Source organism: Symphalangus syndactylus, chromosome 22, assembly GCF_028878055.3.
Source record: "Symphalangus syndactylus isolate Jambi chromosome 22, NHGRI_mSymSyn1-v2.1_pri, whole genome shotgun sequence".
NCBI classification, from domain to species: Eukaryota; Metazoa; Chordata; class Mammalia; order Primates; family Hylobatidae; genus Symphalangus; species Symphalangus syndactylus.
Window position 1 is genome coordinate 51,077,241 of NC_072444.2, and position 19,578 is coordinate 51,096,818.

The 19,578-nt window shown below is 35.0% G+C and overlaps 1 protein-coding gene and 1 non-coding gene across 7 annotated transcripts in view; both read right to left on the reverse strand.

Moving 5' to 3' along the window:
- Positions 1–19,578, reverse strand: part of PTPN4 (protein tyrosine phosphatase non-receptor type 4) — a 225,799-nt gene that overhangs the window by 57,548 nt on the left and 148,673 nt on the right. For all 6 annotated transcript variants that reach the window (XM_055262390.2, XM_063631301.1, XM_055262386.2 and 3 more), the window contains 3 exons: positions 13,271–13,334; positions 8,349–8,521; positions 1,742–1,810 (listed from right to left, as the gene is read on the reverse strand). In XM_055262390.2, the coding sequence (XP_055118365.1) occupies positions 1,742–1,810; positions 8,349–8,521; positions 13,271–13,334 (306 nt within the window). The remainder of the gene's footprint in view (positions 1–1,741; positions 1,811–8,348; positions 8,522–13,270; positions 13,335–19,578) is intronic.
- Positions 11,157–11,263, reverse strand: LOC129472789 (small nucleolar RNA U13). Its single transcript, XR_008654066.1, has one exon. It is a non-coding gene; the product is annotated as a small nucleolar RNA U13 (small nucleolar RNA).

Sequence of the window (19,578 nt, forward strand, 5' to 3'; positions counted from 1 at the left end):
TTCCTCATATAGTAGACTACTAAATGTAAGCTGTATGTCACATATTACTGTGACATCCTTACAAAGTCTTAGCAACAACTCCTACTCTGGAGGCAGGGACGTGGCTCAGTAAAGGGAGGAATCCTAAAAGTTAAGTTTACAGTTTACAATCAAAGAATTTAACTGTTAAAAGATTTATTGCCATTATAAACGACTAGATTTTTGAACAGCAAAGAAAATGTGCATGATATGCTAGATGATAAAAACAAACAACAAATAGTATAAAACAATTTGGAAACAAATATACACACATATATAAAAATGTCTCTATGAGTATATGCATAGAAAAATCCTGAATAATGAGTATCAAAGTTTTTTTAAAAAGTTGTCTTGGGATGATAAATTTTCTTTATGCTCTTTGATACTGTTGGAGCTTTTAAACATAATGAGCTATCACTTCTATTACTAGGGGAAAAAAGCAATTTCCACTTTTGGAAGGATGAAGAAAAAAACCAAGAACACAAAACTCCCTTTACTCTGGAAACACAAACAAGGAAGATCTCTTAGATAAAGACTTAAGAACAAAATTTAAACAAAATGAAATCAAAAGCAAACTTTCTAGTTCTCTTTATTAAAACTCAAGCCTCTAATAGCAGTAGATGCCAAGCACATAACTAATTAAAAGACTTAGCCTCTCAAAGTAATTTTCACTGAAAACAAACACTTGTCTCTAACACACCTGCATCCAGTTGGTCATCAGCTTCTGCTAGTTCTGCCTACAAAATGTTCCTTAAATTTGTTCCCTATTTTCCATTCCATTACCAATGTTTTTGTTCAGGCCTTTATTATTTTCACTTGGATTACTGCAATTACTTTATAGTTTCTGAGTACCGAGGCTCTCCTTGCTAATCCGTTCTCTATCGTTGCTCATAATACTATTTTCTAAAACATAGATCTTATCATGTCATTTCACTTGTTAAAAAGCAAACTTGCTATGTCAGGAGTGGTGGCTCATGCCTATAATGCCAGCACTTTGGGAGGCCAAGGTGGGGGGGGGGGGGGAGGGATCACCTGAGGTCAGGAGTTCGAGACCAGCCTGGTCTGACATGGTGAAACCCCGTCTCTACTAAAAATACAAAAATATTAGCCAGGTGTGGTGGCATGCGTAATCCCAGCTACTAGGGAGGCTTAGGCAGGAGAATCACTTGAACCCAGAAGGCAGAGGTTGCAGTGAGCTGAGATTGCACCGCTGCACTCCAGCCTGGATGACAGAGCAAGACTCCGTCTCAAAAAAAAAAAAAAAAAAAAAAAAAAAGGCAAATTGGCTACGATAGACCCTAAAGAAATAAAGACAATAAATGGTAAACAAAAATAAAACAACTTATCTCTTAACAGTATAATTTAAATAAATATGGAAATGGCTTGATAACATGAAATAAGTCACTATATTTCTCAAAAATGTTTAAAAAAGCAGAGCAACCTTGAACAAAATATTATATTAATAACATAATATTTGATCAGCCTATTCAGAACTGCAATGCCTGGCACACTATTAATGCTCATATAAAAAATGAATCAATAAACTAGACAAGCTAGTTTATCATTCCCTCAACATTATTTACTGTTAAAGAATTGTGATAATTCTGTAATCAAAAATTTGAAATATTTAGAAAAACTTTAGAAAAAATATTTAGAAAAACTTTTTAGTAAACTCAATCCATCTTTTTTAAAAAATTCAGACAATGAAACAGATTTGGCTTACCTTGCAAATACCCTGTCTTTATTTGCCTTTTCTTTGCCATACTGAACTGATTGGACTTCAGTTCTCCCACTGAAATATATAAATATGCACAACAATAAAGTCTTAAGAGAACTATAAGATAAAATGACAACACATAACATGATTATAGTATAATTTCCTAAGAGACAAGACATTTCTAGCAGAGAAAAGGAAGCAGAGAATAAAAAGACTGGACAACATTCCAATTCTACCTGGATGAATGAAGCTTAGTTACATTTCTCCCATTAATGAAGAAAGATGTGTTCAACTCCCTCCATGTCCAGACACAGAACAGCTCCAGATTTTTGTTTAGAGGAGGGAACTAAGGCAGAAAAATGGTTGGGGTTTGGCACTAGGAGATGTGTTTTCAAGCTGATTTGTCTAGAGGGAAATTGTTGATAGAGAGAAACTGATCTTCTTCTGAGGTACACCAATGTGTTCAAATGAAGTTTGTTAATAAAAGTTCTCAGAGCATTTATTTGAGACATTCTCATTACTTAACTGTGAATGAACATAAATTTGCGGTATATCAAATGTAACCACATACAAATATAGATCTCTAATGCATATAAAAACAGCCAAAGGCCAGTTTCCATAGTTAAGCAGGCAATTTTAAGACCATTTTCCATGGATAAATATCAGTAAATATGAACTGAATGGCACTTTTATGAGATTTTAACAGAAAAATGAGAAATATTACCATGACTTTTAAACTTCAAGTTGAATTTTCCTAAGAAAATATTTCCTCTAAGAGGGAGGTAATAAATTAAAGTTCATCACTGTTTTGTATTTCCACATTAGAATAATGATACTAATCCTCTGGATACTTTGGAACAGAGATAAAGATATGTACATGAAGGGACTGGTGGAGAAAGTAATAGATCTGACAGTCCCAGTACCATCTGTCAGTCAAAAGAGTATTTCAACATTTTAAGTATGACAACAGTTCCAGTATTCTCTACCACTGCTTATTATGAAGGGAAAAAAAGTTTATTTAGTGCATACTCATTAGGGACATAACTGTGTCCAGCTAACATTTTTTATGCTCCCATTCCTACTTCATTTACAAGATGTCTAACCACTTTGATGATTAAAAAGTGCTTTGGATACGTTTTAAAGTTCTTAAGGACTACAAACGCAAAGCTTAACTTTTTAAAACTATAAATATATACAATTATGTATATACAATTTAATGTGTGAGCTGTCATAAGCCCAGTCCTGTCCTGTGCCCTATGTTTTGCAGGGGCTATGATAAACAAATTCCATTTTCTAGATTATTTTGCCTTAGGTTCTGCTTTTAGAAGGTACTGGTGGAAGATCAGAAAGTGGAGAAAGGCAGAGCAGGAAACTGGTAGCTGCTGGCAGCTGCTTTAATAGTCATGGGGATAGGGTATAGTGAGAAAGAGCATCCTGTAGATGGTCGCATCCTTGATTAAAGCAGTACTTCTCTGCAAGATACAGACAGATTTTTCTTCACTGGAAAATTAATGTATCAGAGTTCAGTCAGGGAAACAGAGCTCTAACAGTGTAGTAGCAGGTGTAGTTTGTGGACTCCAGCCCAGGGGTGACCCATGCATCTGAATTTTAGGCATTACCCCTTCTTCTTGTTTGTTTCTCCATAACCATGTTTCCTCCCTTTTGTTTTCCCAGCATTTCCAACAACCATGTAACTAATTTCCTCAATTAAATTGCTTTTGTTTGAAATACCAAAAGGGCTTTCTGTTTCCCTGACTGAACTCTGACTGATACATTAATTTTCCAGTGAAGAAGATTCAAATGGGACACTATTACTCAAAAGGCTGGAGTAACAAGTTAAATTTCATAATAAAGAAACAATTTTTTAAAAAATCAATGAGAAAAAGGCTTATATTTCATATTGTCCACAATACAGACATCAGGGATTTAGAATTATCATTACAACAAAATGAAAAACTGTTCCAGTTTCAGAACACTAAACGTTCACAGTAAGATACTCATCTTTTGAGCAATGAGAAAGTTTTCTCTCTCTCTCTCTCTCTCTCTCTCTCTATATATATATATAGGCTTATTATAAGTTATTCAAACAATATAGAAAAATATAAAAAGAACAAAAAAATTGTTTTTAGCCACAGTCCTATCCATAAAGAAATCATCACCATTATGAGCAGGTAAAAATCATTCTGAAATTCATGTATATAAACATTAAAAAGGCTAGACATATAGACACAATAATTTTATTACAATGTAATTATGGTATATATGCCACTTTTAATGAAAAAAAATAAAACTGGTTTCCAGTGAAATAAAAGATAAAAAAGACTGCCATTCACAAAAAAAAAAAGGAAAAGATGAAGAAAACCTTAAGAACTGCTGTGTTAATGTCTAAAATTGTTTCAAACTTTAAGGATTCAAATATTTCCTCCCACTAGTCCCTTGTTTTTTTTTTTTTTTTTTTTTTTTTTTGAGACAGAGTCTCGCTCTGTCGTCCAGGCTGGAGTGCAGTGGCTCCATCTCGTCTCACTGCAAGCTCCGCCTCCTGGGTTCACGCCATTCTTCTGCCTCAGCCTCCTGAGTAGCTGGGACTACAGGTGTCCACCACTATGCCCAGCTAATTTTTTGTATTTTTAGTAGAGACGGGGTTTCACCGCATTAGCAAGGATGGTCTTGATCTCCTGACCTCGTGATCCGCCCGCCTCGGCCTCCCAAAGTGCTGGGATTACAGGCGTGAGCCACCGCGCCTGGCCTCATTTTTTAAAAGTTGTATTATTTATTCTACTTTGGCAAAGTTTATACCATTTTAATTTTATTCTGCAGTTATAATTCTCACGGTTGTCAAGAATTGTTTCTATATAGAGAGGATTTAATCTTCACTCTCAGGGCTTTTTATATAAAAATAACTTTTTGTACCTGATAAAAAGTTATTTTTTTATCAGGATTATTCTGATTTACCTCCTGGTTTGCTGAATTTTACTACTTAATAAATGTTTTCAGGAAGGTCTTGGAGATGTTATATTCTCTGAGTTTTTGCATATTGGATAATGTCTGTATGTTGACTTTGGACTTGAATGGCAATGTGATCATGTTTAATATTTTTTGGTCATGTTTTTGTCTTTAGGACTTGGTTGACAAAGGATGGCCCACAAGTAACATAAGCCTGAAGATATAAGTTTTATTTGGAATACATGCTGTTTGTTGTTGTTTAGAGACAGGGTCTTGCTCTGTCACCCAGGCTGAAGTGCAGTGGCCTGATCAGAGTCCTGTAACTTTGAACTCCTGGCCTCAAATGATCCTTCTCCCTGAGCCTCCTGAGTAGTTAGGACTACAGGTGTGTGCCAAAAGCCCAGCTAGTTTTTAAACTTTTGGTAGAGACAGGGGTCTGCCTATGTTGCCCAGGCTGGACTTGAGCTCCTGGCCTCAAACAATCCTCCCACCTTGGTCTCTCAAAACACTGAGATTACAGGCTCCCATGCCTGGCCTACATTATTTTAAAATATTTAATTCAAACTGATAAGCCACTAGCAGACTAATCAAGGAAAAAAGAAGACACAAGTTACCAAGAATGAGAGAAGCAACATTATTACATATTCTAGAGAGATTAAAAAGAAATGGGGAATATTATAAACTCTGTGCCAATAAATTCAACAACCTAGATGAAATGGATAAATTTGCTGACAGACACAAACTACCATATCTTGCTCAGGAAGAAAGACAAAACCTTAATTGCCTTATCTATTAAAGAATTTGAATGTTCAAAACCTTCCTATAAATAAGACTCCTGCCACAGATGAATTAAATTGGAAATTCTATGAAACATTTAAAAATGAGATATTATTATTACTATGCAGCCTCTTCCAGAAAATGGAACTTTCTCAACACATTCAATGATTCCAATTTGACCCTGACACAATAAAATCTGAAAATATCGTAAGAAAGAAAACTACAGGGCCGGGCGCGGTGGCTCACGCTTGTAATCCCAGCACTTTGGGAGGCCGAGGCGGGCGGATCACGAGGTCAGGAGATCGAGACCTGTTGAAACCTCGTCTCTAATAAAAATACAAAAAAAAATTAGCCGGGCGTGGTGGCGGGCGTCTGTAGTCCCAGCTACTCGGAGAGGCTGAGGCAGGAGAATGGCGTGAACCCGGGAGGCGGAGCTTGCAGTGAGCCGAGATTGCGCCACTGCACTCCAGCCTGGGCGACAGAGCGAGACTCCGTCTCAAAAAAAAAAAAAAAAAAAAAAAAGAAAGAAAACTACAGAGATATATCCCTCATAAACACATACGCAAAAATCCTAAACAAAATTTAGCAAAGTGAATCAAACAATATATATAAAGGATATCATGGCCAAGTGGGGTTTATCCTAGGAATGTAGGGCTGGCTTAACACTTGAAATGCAATCAAAGTAATTCATCATACTAACATCAGATTTTAAAGTTTGAATATGATCATTTCTTATGTGTCAATTATACTTCAATAAAGCTGTTAAAATAATTGTTCAACTTTCTAAAATGTACATATCCCATTTAATAGTCCTTAATCTCAGTTTTGTTGAAAAACATGTAAAATCTGTCAATACTAGGCCAATCTTCCCCAAGGGCAGTAACAGCCTTCTGAATGGCAGGTGTTGCTCCCTTCCCGGCTGATCTTTTTTTTTTTTTTTTTTAAATCAGATTGTCCTTGAACTTGCTTTTATTAATATTTATGGTACAAATTTCCTTCTGTTTCAGTGATGATTTCCTCCCAAACAGGTTTTTTCAACTGTCTTTTGTATTTGAAGTCACCATATGTAAATTTTACGTTTGCTTTGGTATGGTTTGGGTAACTTCCTTGACTTTTTTTTCTCATCTTGTCCGAGACTTGCTTGAATTATAGTTGAAGACTGGTTATTGGTCCTGCTCATTTCTTTGTACCTAAATTAAATGGTGTTGTGTTTATGTCACATTTGCAAGGACAAAGAGGAGAAAAAAGAATTCGAACAGAGGGTAAGAGTAGTCCTTGTATAACTACCCTGGTAACCAATTAGAAATTAAATTCATTGAAAGAATATCTTCAGGGTTTGTACTGGTTCTCATTTCACACAAAGCCGTGGAGATCTCTTCTGTCCTTGCTGAGATTTGTTAACAGTAGGTAAGGCTCTTTGCTTTTTCCTTGACTTTCATTATAGATCTGATACTCTCTCCTTCCACCTATTTACTTTTAAATTTGCAAGTACTGTCATCTTTGCTCAAAATAGCTTTTAGGAAGGCAAAAAAAAAAGAGTTAAACATGACAGGAAACCGCTTAGGAAATTACTGTGCCTTTTGTTTGGTTAAAAATATTCTAATTCTGTTTGTTACTACTGAACTTTTGAGCCACTTTTACTAATTTTTCTGGGGTTGGAGTCATGTATTTCAAGTGACATATCCTGTACTAAGCTTCATACTGTTATTTTTACTGAGATTACAAATTAGGCAATTATAAATGTTTAGGTTTACAATTTAAATCTTTTCTGGGAACATCTAAACATTTTTCTCATGAACATATAACGTGAATTAATCTTAATACATAATGGTCGAGAGTTTTTTGTTTTTATTTTTGAGATAGAGTCTTGCTCTGTCACCCAGGCTGGAGTGCAATGGCGAGATGTCGGCTCATGAAACCTCTGCCTCCTGGGTTCAAGCAATTCTCGTGCCTCAGCCTCCCAAGTAGCTGGGATTACAAGCGCCTGCCACCACGGCCGGCTAATTTTTTGTTTTTTGTAGAGACGGGGTTTCACCATGTTGGCCAGGCTGTTCTTGAACTCCTGACCTCTGGTGATCCGCCTGCCTCGGCCTCCCAAAGTGCTGGGATTACAGGTGTGAGCCATTGCGACTGGCCAAGGGTTTTATTTATCAAAGATGAAATCTTATTTTGTGAACCATAAACAAACAAGAATGAATAACATTTGTTTTACTAAAAGATAATGAATAACTTTCTACATGATTCTTACCAGATTCCACTTAAAAACTAGCTTGCATGGGCCTTTTAAGAATTCTATAGGTAAAACTAATCAGAGCTTCTTCAGATTTAGTTATTCCCCAAAGATTTATTGCCTTCAGGAAAAAATAAAAGCTATCAAGAATAAAACAATTTTAGGAAATGAAACCTGGGGTTACTGTTCAATGACTAAATCTGATTTTGCCTCGTGACTGTTTTAAACTCTTTACAATAAAGGTTTGACAACCCAAAAATATGCTAAATTCTAAATTAAAAAAACAATAATTATATAGTTTTATGAAGAAGATATCTTGGGTGTCTTAGAAGAAAGAAAAGTTTTCAAGAAAATATCTAATAAAGACACAATAGAAATTATGTCATCTGTCTTTATTGTAAATAAGTAAAGGTAGTTAATTTACTCCAGAAAATAATGACCAGGAAATACAGAAAACAGAACTGGTTTCTCAAGCCTGTAGCATATCACAAGAACCTATAGAACTTTTTAATGATACCGATATAGAGGCGGCAATCCATAGGGATTTTTGACTCAGTTAAGTATGTGTAACAAAGGTTGTATGGTTCCATAAACTACATCTTTATTTCAAAGAAAGGAAAAAAAAATCCAACAATAAAGCCTTAACACAGAAGCAATACTTACCAGTACCGGAATTTTGAACCTAATGTAAAATAATGTGCAAAAAAATTCTTTTGAGGTGGAAGTGGTCTGTCCAAACGGAAGAATGTGTGATGTTCTACACATGCTTTCCACAAATTTTTACATGCTCTGTAATTCACCATATTAAATCCCAATAATGTTTCTCTAGATTCATGCTGTAATAAATGACAAAATGCAGAGAATACCAGGAAAATGTCAGGATCTAATGCTCCATTTAATTTACTTTTGACAGATAAATTATTCTAGCCTTGTAAACATGAACTTGTTAATGATATAGATAGAACCTATAAGATCTTTTATCTAGGATCTTTTTTGCTTATCCAATAAAAAGGCAATGAAGTATACGCAAAAGCCTGCAAAATCTGGACCTAACTCAGTCTTTTTCTTTTTCTGAGACACAGTCTCACTCTGTCATCCAGGCTGGAGTGCAGTGGCGCGATCTTGGCTCACTGCAACCTCCACCTCATGGATTCAAGTGATTCTTGTGCCTCAGCCTCCCGAGTAGCAGGAATGAAAGGCATGCACCACCACACCCAGCTAACTTTTTCTATGTTTAGTAGAGATGGGGTTTCACCATGGTGGCCAGGCTGGTCTTGAACTCCTGACCTCAAGTGATCTACCTGCCTTGGCCTCACAAAGTGCTGATATTACATCGTGAGCCCCCGTGCTGGCCTTGTTCATTCATATTACAACTCTTAGGAACTTTAACCTTAGATCATAGTTAGAAATGAGTTCAAACTTTTAATATGTATCTGTTTTCAACATTAGCTATGACTCTGTTTCAAAATATAATTCTAGGCCATAAATTAAATGTTAAAATATATCATCACAACTTTTAACAATATTCCTAATTTAAAATATCTGTCTAGATTGTAAATAAATAAGAACATTCAGCAGCTCTGAACACTATTACATAATTCAAATTTCAAAATTAGCACTAAAATAATTTTCCACTTTCTTGAAAACTGGTACAAATTTCTAAATAAATAATTTCATTAAAGTAAACCACATAGAGCAACATTCACATCCCATAATTGCACAGCTCTGATTTTCACACAATAAATACAACCATGTAACCTTTACCCAGTTCCAGAAATGGATCATTACTACCACCACAGAAGCATCCTTTGTCTCCCCTTTCTACCAGATTACCTTCCCAAAGTTAATCACTCTTCTGCCTTTATCACCATAGAATAGTCATGCTTGTTTTTGAACTTTATTGTACATACATGGAATCACACATATGTGTCTTTATGTCTGGCTTTTGTTCAGCATTATGTTTCTGATATAAATTCAAAGTTTATGAAGCAGTAATTCACTAATTTCCATAGTACTCTATTATAATGAATTTAATAGTTAACTTTTCCACTTTACTGTTCACAGACATTTGATATTTCTAGTTTGGGGATATAAGAAGAATGCAGCCATGCATATTCCGGTATGTTCTCTGGTGTACACATATGCACATTTTTGTTGTTGGGTCATATGATGTACACATATGCTCAGCTTTGGTAGATAATGCCCAACAGTTTTCCAAAATGGGTAGATCAATATATAATCCCTCCCACCAGTAGCATATGTGCCATATATTCACCAACCACTGGTTTATCAATCTCTTTCCCCTTACTATTCTGTTGTGTATGTACAGGCAGCACGTTTTGGTTACAATCTGAACCTCCTTTATAATTATTGAGGTTCAATGTTAATGGCCCCGTGGATATCCTCATTTGTGAAGTGTCTGTTCAATTCACTGGCATATATTTCTATCAGGATGCATATACAACCAAGGATTCTGTATTATATAATGTTCTATACTATTTCACTCTCTTAGTGATATCTTTTGATGAACAGAGTTATTAATTTTAACATAGTCCAGATCAGCAATCTTTTAATGGTATGAAGGTTTCCTTCTATGTCCGGTTAAAGAAATCCTTGCCCATCAAAAGTTCATTAAGATATTTCCCATGACTAATACACAAATAAATGCCCATGTATAAAGTATTAAACTATCATATTAGAAGGGAATATGCTTAAAACATCACTTCTTGATTACCAGAAAATTAAGTCTTAATTATGGTTAACAGTTGTTTTGTTTGCACTAACATATATAGTTTATATGTTTTACCATATGCCATAAACATTACACAAAATAACAGATAATGTCTCAGCTACTATGATGCACTAATGCTTCTCACTGTCAGCATCTAAGATGCATATATATTCACCCATTTTGACACTTGGTATACTTTACAAAAAGTCTACAAGTAATTTCCATACTCTATCAATTATATTTGAAATGTAACAAAAATTTTTCTTGCCCAATTTCTAAACAACACACAAAAAAAGTTATACTGAGAGATAAGTATATTGTATGAAGTTTGGGTATTTAAAAACAAAGAGATATTTAGAGAGAAAACATTAACAAGGCCACCTTTTGCAGAGTATGCCTGTATACTGTCTTTTTTTTTTTTTTTTTTTTTTTTTTGAGATGGAGTCCCGCTCTGTTGTTCAAGCTGAAGTGCAGTGGTGCGATATCGGCTCACTGCAACCTCCACCTCCTGGTTCAAGAGATTCTTGTGCCTTAGCCTCCCAAGCAACGGGAAATACAGGTGTGTGCCACCACAACCATTTTTTTTGTATTTTAGTAGAGATGGGGTTTTGCCATGTGGGCCAGGCTGCTCTTGAACTCCTGGCCTAAAGTAATCCACCCACCTCAGCCTCCCACAGTGCTGGGATTACAAGCGTGAGCCACTGCGCCTGGCCTGTAAACCATCTTTACTTTCTTTCTCCTATCAGACAGGTTGTAATGTGCCTATGCTGTAACAAAGTCTGAGGAAGGCATATCTCACCCAATAGCATGAAAATCTAATCATCATGCTTAAGAACCACAAAAGGATCCCTGTATACTGTCTTTAATCAATTGTCAGTTAGCTATTGTTGCTGTTATCACTTACTGGTAAATACATTTTTAACTGGTACACTACTTCAGAAGATGAGAGTGAGGATTCAGTGACATGAAAATGACTGGTCTTTTACCAGACACATAGTAAGTTCTCAATAAAGGCTGGATATTGTAACTATTATTAATAACACTAGTATTATGATGGGATATTATTAGAAGTTAAATTAGAAAAGTTGACTTCTACAGTGCCATCTATGATTACTTAAACTAAAATATTTGTCCTCTAGTTTCCAGATAAAATATTATAATCACCTAAATTTTAAAACGTGTAAAATAATTTCCATTAGCAGCATTAGTCATAATATCCCCAACCTGAAAATGGCAAAGCTGTCCACTAGCAGCAGAATGAATTAATAATTTATGGCATAGTCATTCAGAGGAATATCATACATAAATGGAACAAACTAATGTTATATGCAACCACATGGATGAATCTCACAAAAAATAGTAAGGGAAAGAAGGCAGACAGTAAAGACAACAACTGTATAATTTCAATTTTTAAAGTTCAAATATAAGCAAACTAATCCATGGTCATACAAATGAGAGTAATGTTTACCTTCCAGGAGGCTTAATGACTGGAAGTGGGCATCAGCTCCAGCAGCAACATTTCAAGCATCTGGGGTGCTGGTAAAGTTCTACATATTAGAAGGAGGTACATATACTACATATCTTGGAGGTGCTGACATGGATATGTTCACTTCATCAAGTTGTGTACTTAAAATATGCACATTTTTGGTATTATGTTTTATTTCAATAAAAATTATCTTGAAAAAAATCCCTCTATATTTTATGAACATAAACGATAAATCATAGTTTATAATCACGTAGTAGATCAATACAACAGAGCCGATTCAAAGACTTTATTTTTCAAGAGGCAGTGGTGTCCTGCTCTGTTGGCTCAACCTATCCACCCACCTCAGCCTTCCAAGTAGCTGGGATAACAGGCAGAAGCCACCACTGTACCCAAAGGCTTTTTTTTTTTTTGGAGACAGGGCCTCCCTATGTCATCCAGGCTGCAGTGCAATGGTGTGATGATAGCTCATTGCAGCCTTGAATTCCTGGGCTCCAGAGATCCTCCCACCTCAGCCTCCTGAGTAGCTGGGACTAGAGGCACACATCATCACACCTGGCTAATTTTTTTTTTCCATTTTTTTTTTGTAGAGACAGTGTCTCACTATGTGGCCAAGGCTGGTCTGGAACTCCTGGCCTCAAGGGATCCTTCCACCTCAGCCTCTCAAAGTGCTGGGATTACAGGATTGAGCCACTGGGGACAGTCCCAAAGACATTTTTATGGTTTCAAATACATTTTACACACATACACACACAACCGTCTTGAAATCTGCATTAATTTGCCAAGACTTCTCAGATTTCTAAGAAATAATGTAAATCAAAGGATAAGGTTAGTTTGAGTTAATGAAACAGATAAAATCATTTACAAGATGAAATTATTTCCAATACTGTACTTTCCATGACAACTCAATTTGTTATTTTTAATATATAAAGCCATTACCACTCCAACAAAGGGAGGCAATATGTTATAAGTTCATGAACTTGTAACACTCAGCTCCCCTAAAATAAAATGAACTTATATCTGAAAGTAAGTACTATAAATTTAGTAGGGAAAAAAGGATATATGAAATGTTCATTTGCTGCCCTTCATAAATGGACCCTGAGGTTTTCAATGAACATCATGTGTGAGAAATCAGTTTCTAAGCTTGAGAAACAGCAAGAGGAATATCTAGAAGAACTTTAAATTAGAACCACATACACATTGGAAAAACAAGTACATTTTGTTATAACAAGTGAATTCATTACCTCAGCAGGCAGTTATCCATAGTATTAATTGCACTTTCACTTGTACTAATAATAGAAAAGTTCTGTCATGAATGGGTATTTCTTAAAAGGCTTCATTTATATCAATAATTATTAAATCAGTACTCACCAATTCTTTTCTAAGTTGAATAAAAAACTGTTTGCACTTAAAAGAAATTTTTACAATCTTCAACCTGGACAAAAGACAATAAATTACTCAAAGTATTGAATAATGATAAAAATATTAACAAATTATGAAAAAATGTTTTTTTTTTGTTTTTTTTTTTTTTTTTTTTTTTTGAGACGGAGTCTTGCTCTGTCGCCCAGGCTGGAGTGCAGTGGCGCAATCTCGGCTCACTGCAATCTCCGTGTCCCGGGTTCACGCCATTCTCCTGCCTCAGCCTCTCCGAGTAGCTGGGACTACAGGCGCCCGCCACCACGCCCGGCTAATTTTTTGTATTTTTTAGTAGAGACGGGGTTTCACCGTGGTCTCGATCTCCTGACCTTGTGATCCGCCCGCCTCGGCCTCCCAAAGTGCTGGGATTACAAGCGTGAGCCACCGCGCCCGGCCTGAAAAAATGTTTTAAGTGTATATTTAGTAATACCTAAACATTTTATCATATATACATACACATAGTACATAAAGAATTGAAAGTTTTTGGTGCTTCATGGAAAAAATAATTAGTATTTGTGTTCAACTGAGGAAAATTTTATATCTACAGAAATACTTAAAAACAGACGTCACAAATTAAAATTTCAAAAACTATCACTAACTTAGTTGTTTACTCTCTAAAACTATAAGCAAGCCTTGGAAAAATGTAAGATTTCATTACTTTATGCAACAACCCTAAAAACACTTTTAATTTTAAAAAGCATTAAATTTTAAAAATTTACCTTTGTACACCACCCTTCTTCTTAAACGCAACCCACATAATGCTATAAGCGTTCTCAAAGCCTTATTAGTACAATCAATATGAGCCAAGTCATTTTGTCTCATTCAAACCATATAATAAGTAACACAGTAAACACAGTCTTTGTAAACCTTAAGACATAAGGGTAATAAGGCTAAAGAGATTTGATCTTTCTTAGTGAGAAAAATGTCCTTCAGGATCCTGTCTCAATCTTCTAAGTAAATATTTTCATGATAATTCTAAGTCTTAATCTTTATGGCTTATGGCCCTATCTATCCAAGAAGCTCTCAGCATTCTCAAAGAATAAACTTCTCACACTTTAATCAATTGAAGAGGCAAATGCATGAGTCAACTTCAAGCATGTATGTCTGGAGTAGGGAAGAAGAGATATGTTTAGGTTTCTGATTTGAAAACTTTGTATTTTACTTTTGGATACTGAGCTTTCACTCAACAGGGATATAACAACACGGGAAAAATATTCTGTCATAGAGAGAGGGCATTATTTCCAGAAGCAAAAAAAAAAAAAAAAAAAAATTGAGTAACTATTGACTGTATTTATGGAAAAAAAGCCAGGTGCCTCAATTCAAAAAATCCTATGAAGACATACTGATATTTCAGAAGTTAAAACAACAAAAAACACTGTTCATTTCTAAATGATCAAGAGAAAGGAAATCTAGGCCAGTTTCAAATCACCTTAATTTCAAAAATTCCCAGGAAAGTATCAATGAATAAAAATCTTTTCACTGAATGCTCTCTGTGGCACAATATATATTTTGTATAACTTTTATTTTCTTATAAATGTACTCTGTGTGACTTGTATTTTCTACAAAGTTTTTTCAGAAAAATACCAATGTATAAATTAAAAATCTTTCAAACAGTATCTATTTTATATAGCAGTAATATAGCTATAACCGTTTTCTTTTGGCTTCTATATGCCTGGTTTATCTTTTTCAATGTTTCTGTCATTTTGTATAACATTTTAGGTATGTCTCTTGTAAACAGTATAAAGATTGATTTTTTTTTAACTGGAACAATCCCTTCCTGTAGTTAATAAATCATTAGACATACTACACATTTTTCACTTGACACCAGAGTTTTTACAATGACTTTACATTTCAGTTTAAGGTTCGTCTTGGCCATCTTAAAATGTATCCTATTACAGACATGGTTTCGCTATGTTGCCCAGCCTGGCCTCAAACTCCTAGGCTCAAGTGATCCTCCTGCCTCAGCCTCCTGAGTAGCTGGGACTATAGGTGTGTGCCACTGCATCTGGCTCAGATGGATTTTTAAAAATCCAGTTTGAATAATCCAAAATATATGAAACAATAATAAGTACTTGAAAAGACACTCATTATCATTAGCCAGCAGAGTAATGCAAATAAAAACTACAATGAGATACTACTTTATACTCACTAGAATGGTTATAATAAAAATGCAGATAACAAGTGCTGGTGAGAATCTGGAGAAATTAAACCCACGTGCAATGCTGGTGGGAATGTAAAATGATGCAGCCATGTTTAAAAACAGTTTAGCAAACCCAGGTATTCCACTCCTAGATATATACACTCAAGAAAAATGAAAACATATGTCCACACAAAAACTTGTACAAATGTTCAGAGCAACATAATTCTTACTAGCCAAAAAGGGGAAAAAAACTGGTGAACTGGTTATCAAAATGTGGTATAACCATAAAATGGAAAATTATTCAGCAATAAAGGGGAAAGCAAAACTGATACATACTACAATGTGGATGAACCTTAAAAATGAATGAAAAAAATCAATCACAAAAGACCACATAGTACATGATCTCATTCAATATTAATAGAATATATAGAATAGGCATATCTATAGAGATATATGATAGTGATTAGTGATTGCCTAAGACTTCTGGCAAATAAAAAGCACAGAAAAGAACAGGGAATGACTCCTAATAATTACAAGGTTATCTTTTAGGGGTAATATAAATGATTCAAAACTAGATTATGGTGATGCTGACCCTGAAACTATACCATAAACCACTAAACTGTATACTTTAATAGGCAAATTTGTGGTACGTAGATTATATCAATAGTTATTTAAAAATTCAGTTTGATGTTTTCAATATGAATATCCAACACATTCACAGTTTTGATAATAATTAACATACTTGGATTTATCTCTACCATAATATTTTTTTGCTACTTGTCCAAAGTTTTCTGTTTCTACTGGAATGCCAATTATGTAATCATATTAACTATTTTATACTGTTTTACTGATTAACTTTCACATGGTTTTGGAAGGCAGCTAGGCTCACCATTATACCACCAATGCATCTTTTCATTTTCCTTTTTAAGCATTTTATTATGTATAACTGACATGCAAAATGCTCATATTTAAAGTATATACTTTGGTAAGTGTGACATATATATGTACTTATCAAACCATCATCACAGTCAAGATAGTGAACATATCTATCACTTCCAACAGATTCCTTCTGTCACACAGTAATCCTCCTCCAGAACTCCAACACAGCAACCCATCCCGCCTACGTAACCACTGATCAACTTTTTGTCCCCACAGATTGAATTTTCCAGAATTTATATAAATGGAAGCACACAGTATGTATTTTTCTTCATCTGTCTTCTGTCACTCCGCTTAATTATTTAGATATTCATCTGCATTGTGTTTTTCACTAAATCTTTTCTCCACTTTGCTGAGGACCATTCCATTCTATGGATATACCACAACATGGATGGAAATAGCCATCACTTCATGATGAGTATTTAAGTTGTTTCTAGTTTTTGGCTATTACAAATAAAGTCACTTTGAACACATGTGTGCAAGTCTTTGTACGAACATTTGCTTTAATTTCTGGTGGTCAAATACCAGGTAGGAGTGAAACAGCTAGGTCACATGGTAGATATATTTCTAACTTTTTAAGAAACTACAGAACAGTTTTCTAGACTGGTTGGACCATTGTATATATTATAATAATACAGTCATTCTAGTCTCCTTAATTTAATGCTTACTACTTGCATGGTACACCTTTTTTATCTCTTTATTTTCAGCCAATCTATATATATATATTCTTATCTACAAGGAAAGCCATTATACTTTCTTCTTCCCCATTTGTTTGCCTTTTATTCCTTTTTCCTTTTTCTAAAACACTAGTAAGGACCTGGTATACAAAGCTGAAGAGAAGTAGTGAGATGAAGCATATATTTTCCTGATCTTATATAAAAAGCATTGCGACTTTCATCATTTTGTATATTAGCAGATTTTTTGTAGATGCCCTTAATCAAAATGGAAAGTGCCTCGTATTTATAGTTAGCTATGTCTTTATTTTTTTATCATGAATGGTCAATTTTGTCAAATTCTTTTTCTGCATCTATTGAAATGCTCAAATGGTTTTTCTATGTTATTATAATAATGTGGTTAACTATACTGACTTTCAGATGTTAAAGCAATCTTATATTCTTAAAATAACCCCCATTTGAACATGATGAATTGTCATTTTTATATATTACTAAATAGAATTTGCTAAACTTTTATTAGGTATTTTTGCATCTATGTTCATGAGTAACTGCAGTTTTCCTTCCTTGTAAGGTCTTAGTCTGGTTTTAACATCAAGGTAATAATCACATAAAACACGTTCCTTCTTTATTGTCTAAAAGAACTTAATGTAAAATTGGCCTTACTTCTACTTTAAATGCTCGATAGAATTCACAACAAGGGGCCTGGAGTTCTAATGTTCAAAAGGTTTCTAATTACAATTTCAACTTCTTTAATAGATACAGATCTATTCAAGTTTCTTTTCTTCTCAGGTCATTTTTAAATTTGTGTCTTTCAAGGAATTTGCACATTTAATCTACGTTGTGAAATTTATTATATTTGTATTAGTCTATTCTCACACTGCTAATAAAGACATGCCTGAGACTGGGTAATCTATTGGGGAAAGAGGTTTAATTGACTCACAGTTCAGCCTGGCTGGGGAGGCCTCAGGAAATTTACACTCATAGCAGAAGGCAAAGAGCAAGCAAGGTACTTTATTCACAAGGCAGCAGGAAGGAGAAGTGCAAGCAGGGGAAATGCTAGATGATTATAAAACCATCAGATCTCATGAGACTCACTCATTATCATGAGAACACAATGGGGGAAACTGCCCCCATGATTCAACTACCTCCACCTGGTCCACCCACCCTTGACACATAGGGTTATGGAGATTACAAGTCAAGGTGAGATTAATGGGGGGGGGGGGGGGAAGGACACACAGCCAAACCATATCAATATTCAAACATTCAAATCTGCTCACAATATTATTTTATTATGTTTTTAATGTATGTAGGGTCTGTAACGATATCCCCTTTCATTCTGGGCATTGGTACAGCCAAACTTTAGAGATACTGAGGGCTTAGTTCCAGATTACCACAATAAAGCAAATACTGTGATAAAGTGAGTCACACAATTTTTTGGTTTCTCAGTGGATATAAAAGTTATGGTTACACTATACAGTAGTCTATTAAGAGTTCAATACAGTATAATGAAAACAAGTTGTATAATAAAAAATCAGAGTAATTTATAAAAAATTCTAATGATCATCTGAGCCCTCAGGAGTTGTAATCTTTTTGTTGGTGGAGGGTTTTGCCACAATGTGGCAAGACCACATTGCCAAATGATATTTGATAGCATTTACCTACACTAGAACTTCTTTCAAAACAGTCAATCCTCTTGACCCAGTTACTCTTTATCATGAAATAGTCTATATTCTTTGTTGTCATTTAATCAATGCTCACAGCATCTTCACCAATCGTAGATTCCATCTCAAAAAATCACTTTCTTTGCTCGTCCATAAGAAGCAAATCCTCATCTATTCAAGTTTTATCATGAGATTGCAGCAATTCATCCCCTACCCCATCTTCAGACTCCACTTCTAATAATAGTTCTCTTGCTATTTCTACTCCACCTGTAGTTACTTCCTTCACTGAAGTCTTAACCCCCTCAAAGTCATCTATGAGGGTTGGAATCAATTTCTTCCAAATTCTGGTTAACGTTGCTACTTTGACCTTCTACCATGAATCATGAATGGCATCTAGAATGGTAAATCCTTTCCAAAAGGTTTTCAACTTACTTTTCCCAGATCCATCAGAGAAATCATCCTCAATGGCCACTACAGCCTTACAAAATATGTTTCTTAAAAAAGATTTGAAAGTCAAAATTACTCCTTGATCTATCAGCTACAGAATTCATATTGTGACAGCAAGCATGAACTTCCTTGCCATCTCTAACAGAGCTCATGGGTGGCAAGGTGCATTCATTGTCAATGGGCAGTAATATTCAGAAAGGAATCTTTTTCTAAGCAGTAGGACTTAACAATGGACTTTACATATTCAGTAAGCTATGCTATAAACAGATGTGTGGTCATCCAGGCTTTGACGTTCCATTTCTAGAACACAAGTAAGGTAGATTTAGGAGCTAGCATTTACAGAATGGTAAATGAGCACTGGCTTCAACTTTATTCCGTAACGAGAGTCAGTCAGTCCTTTGAAAC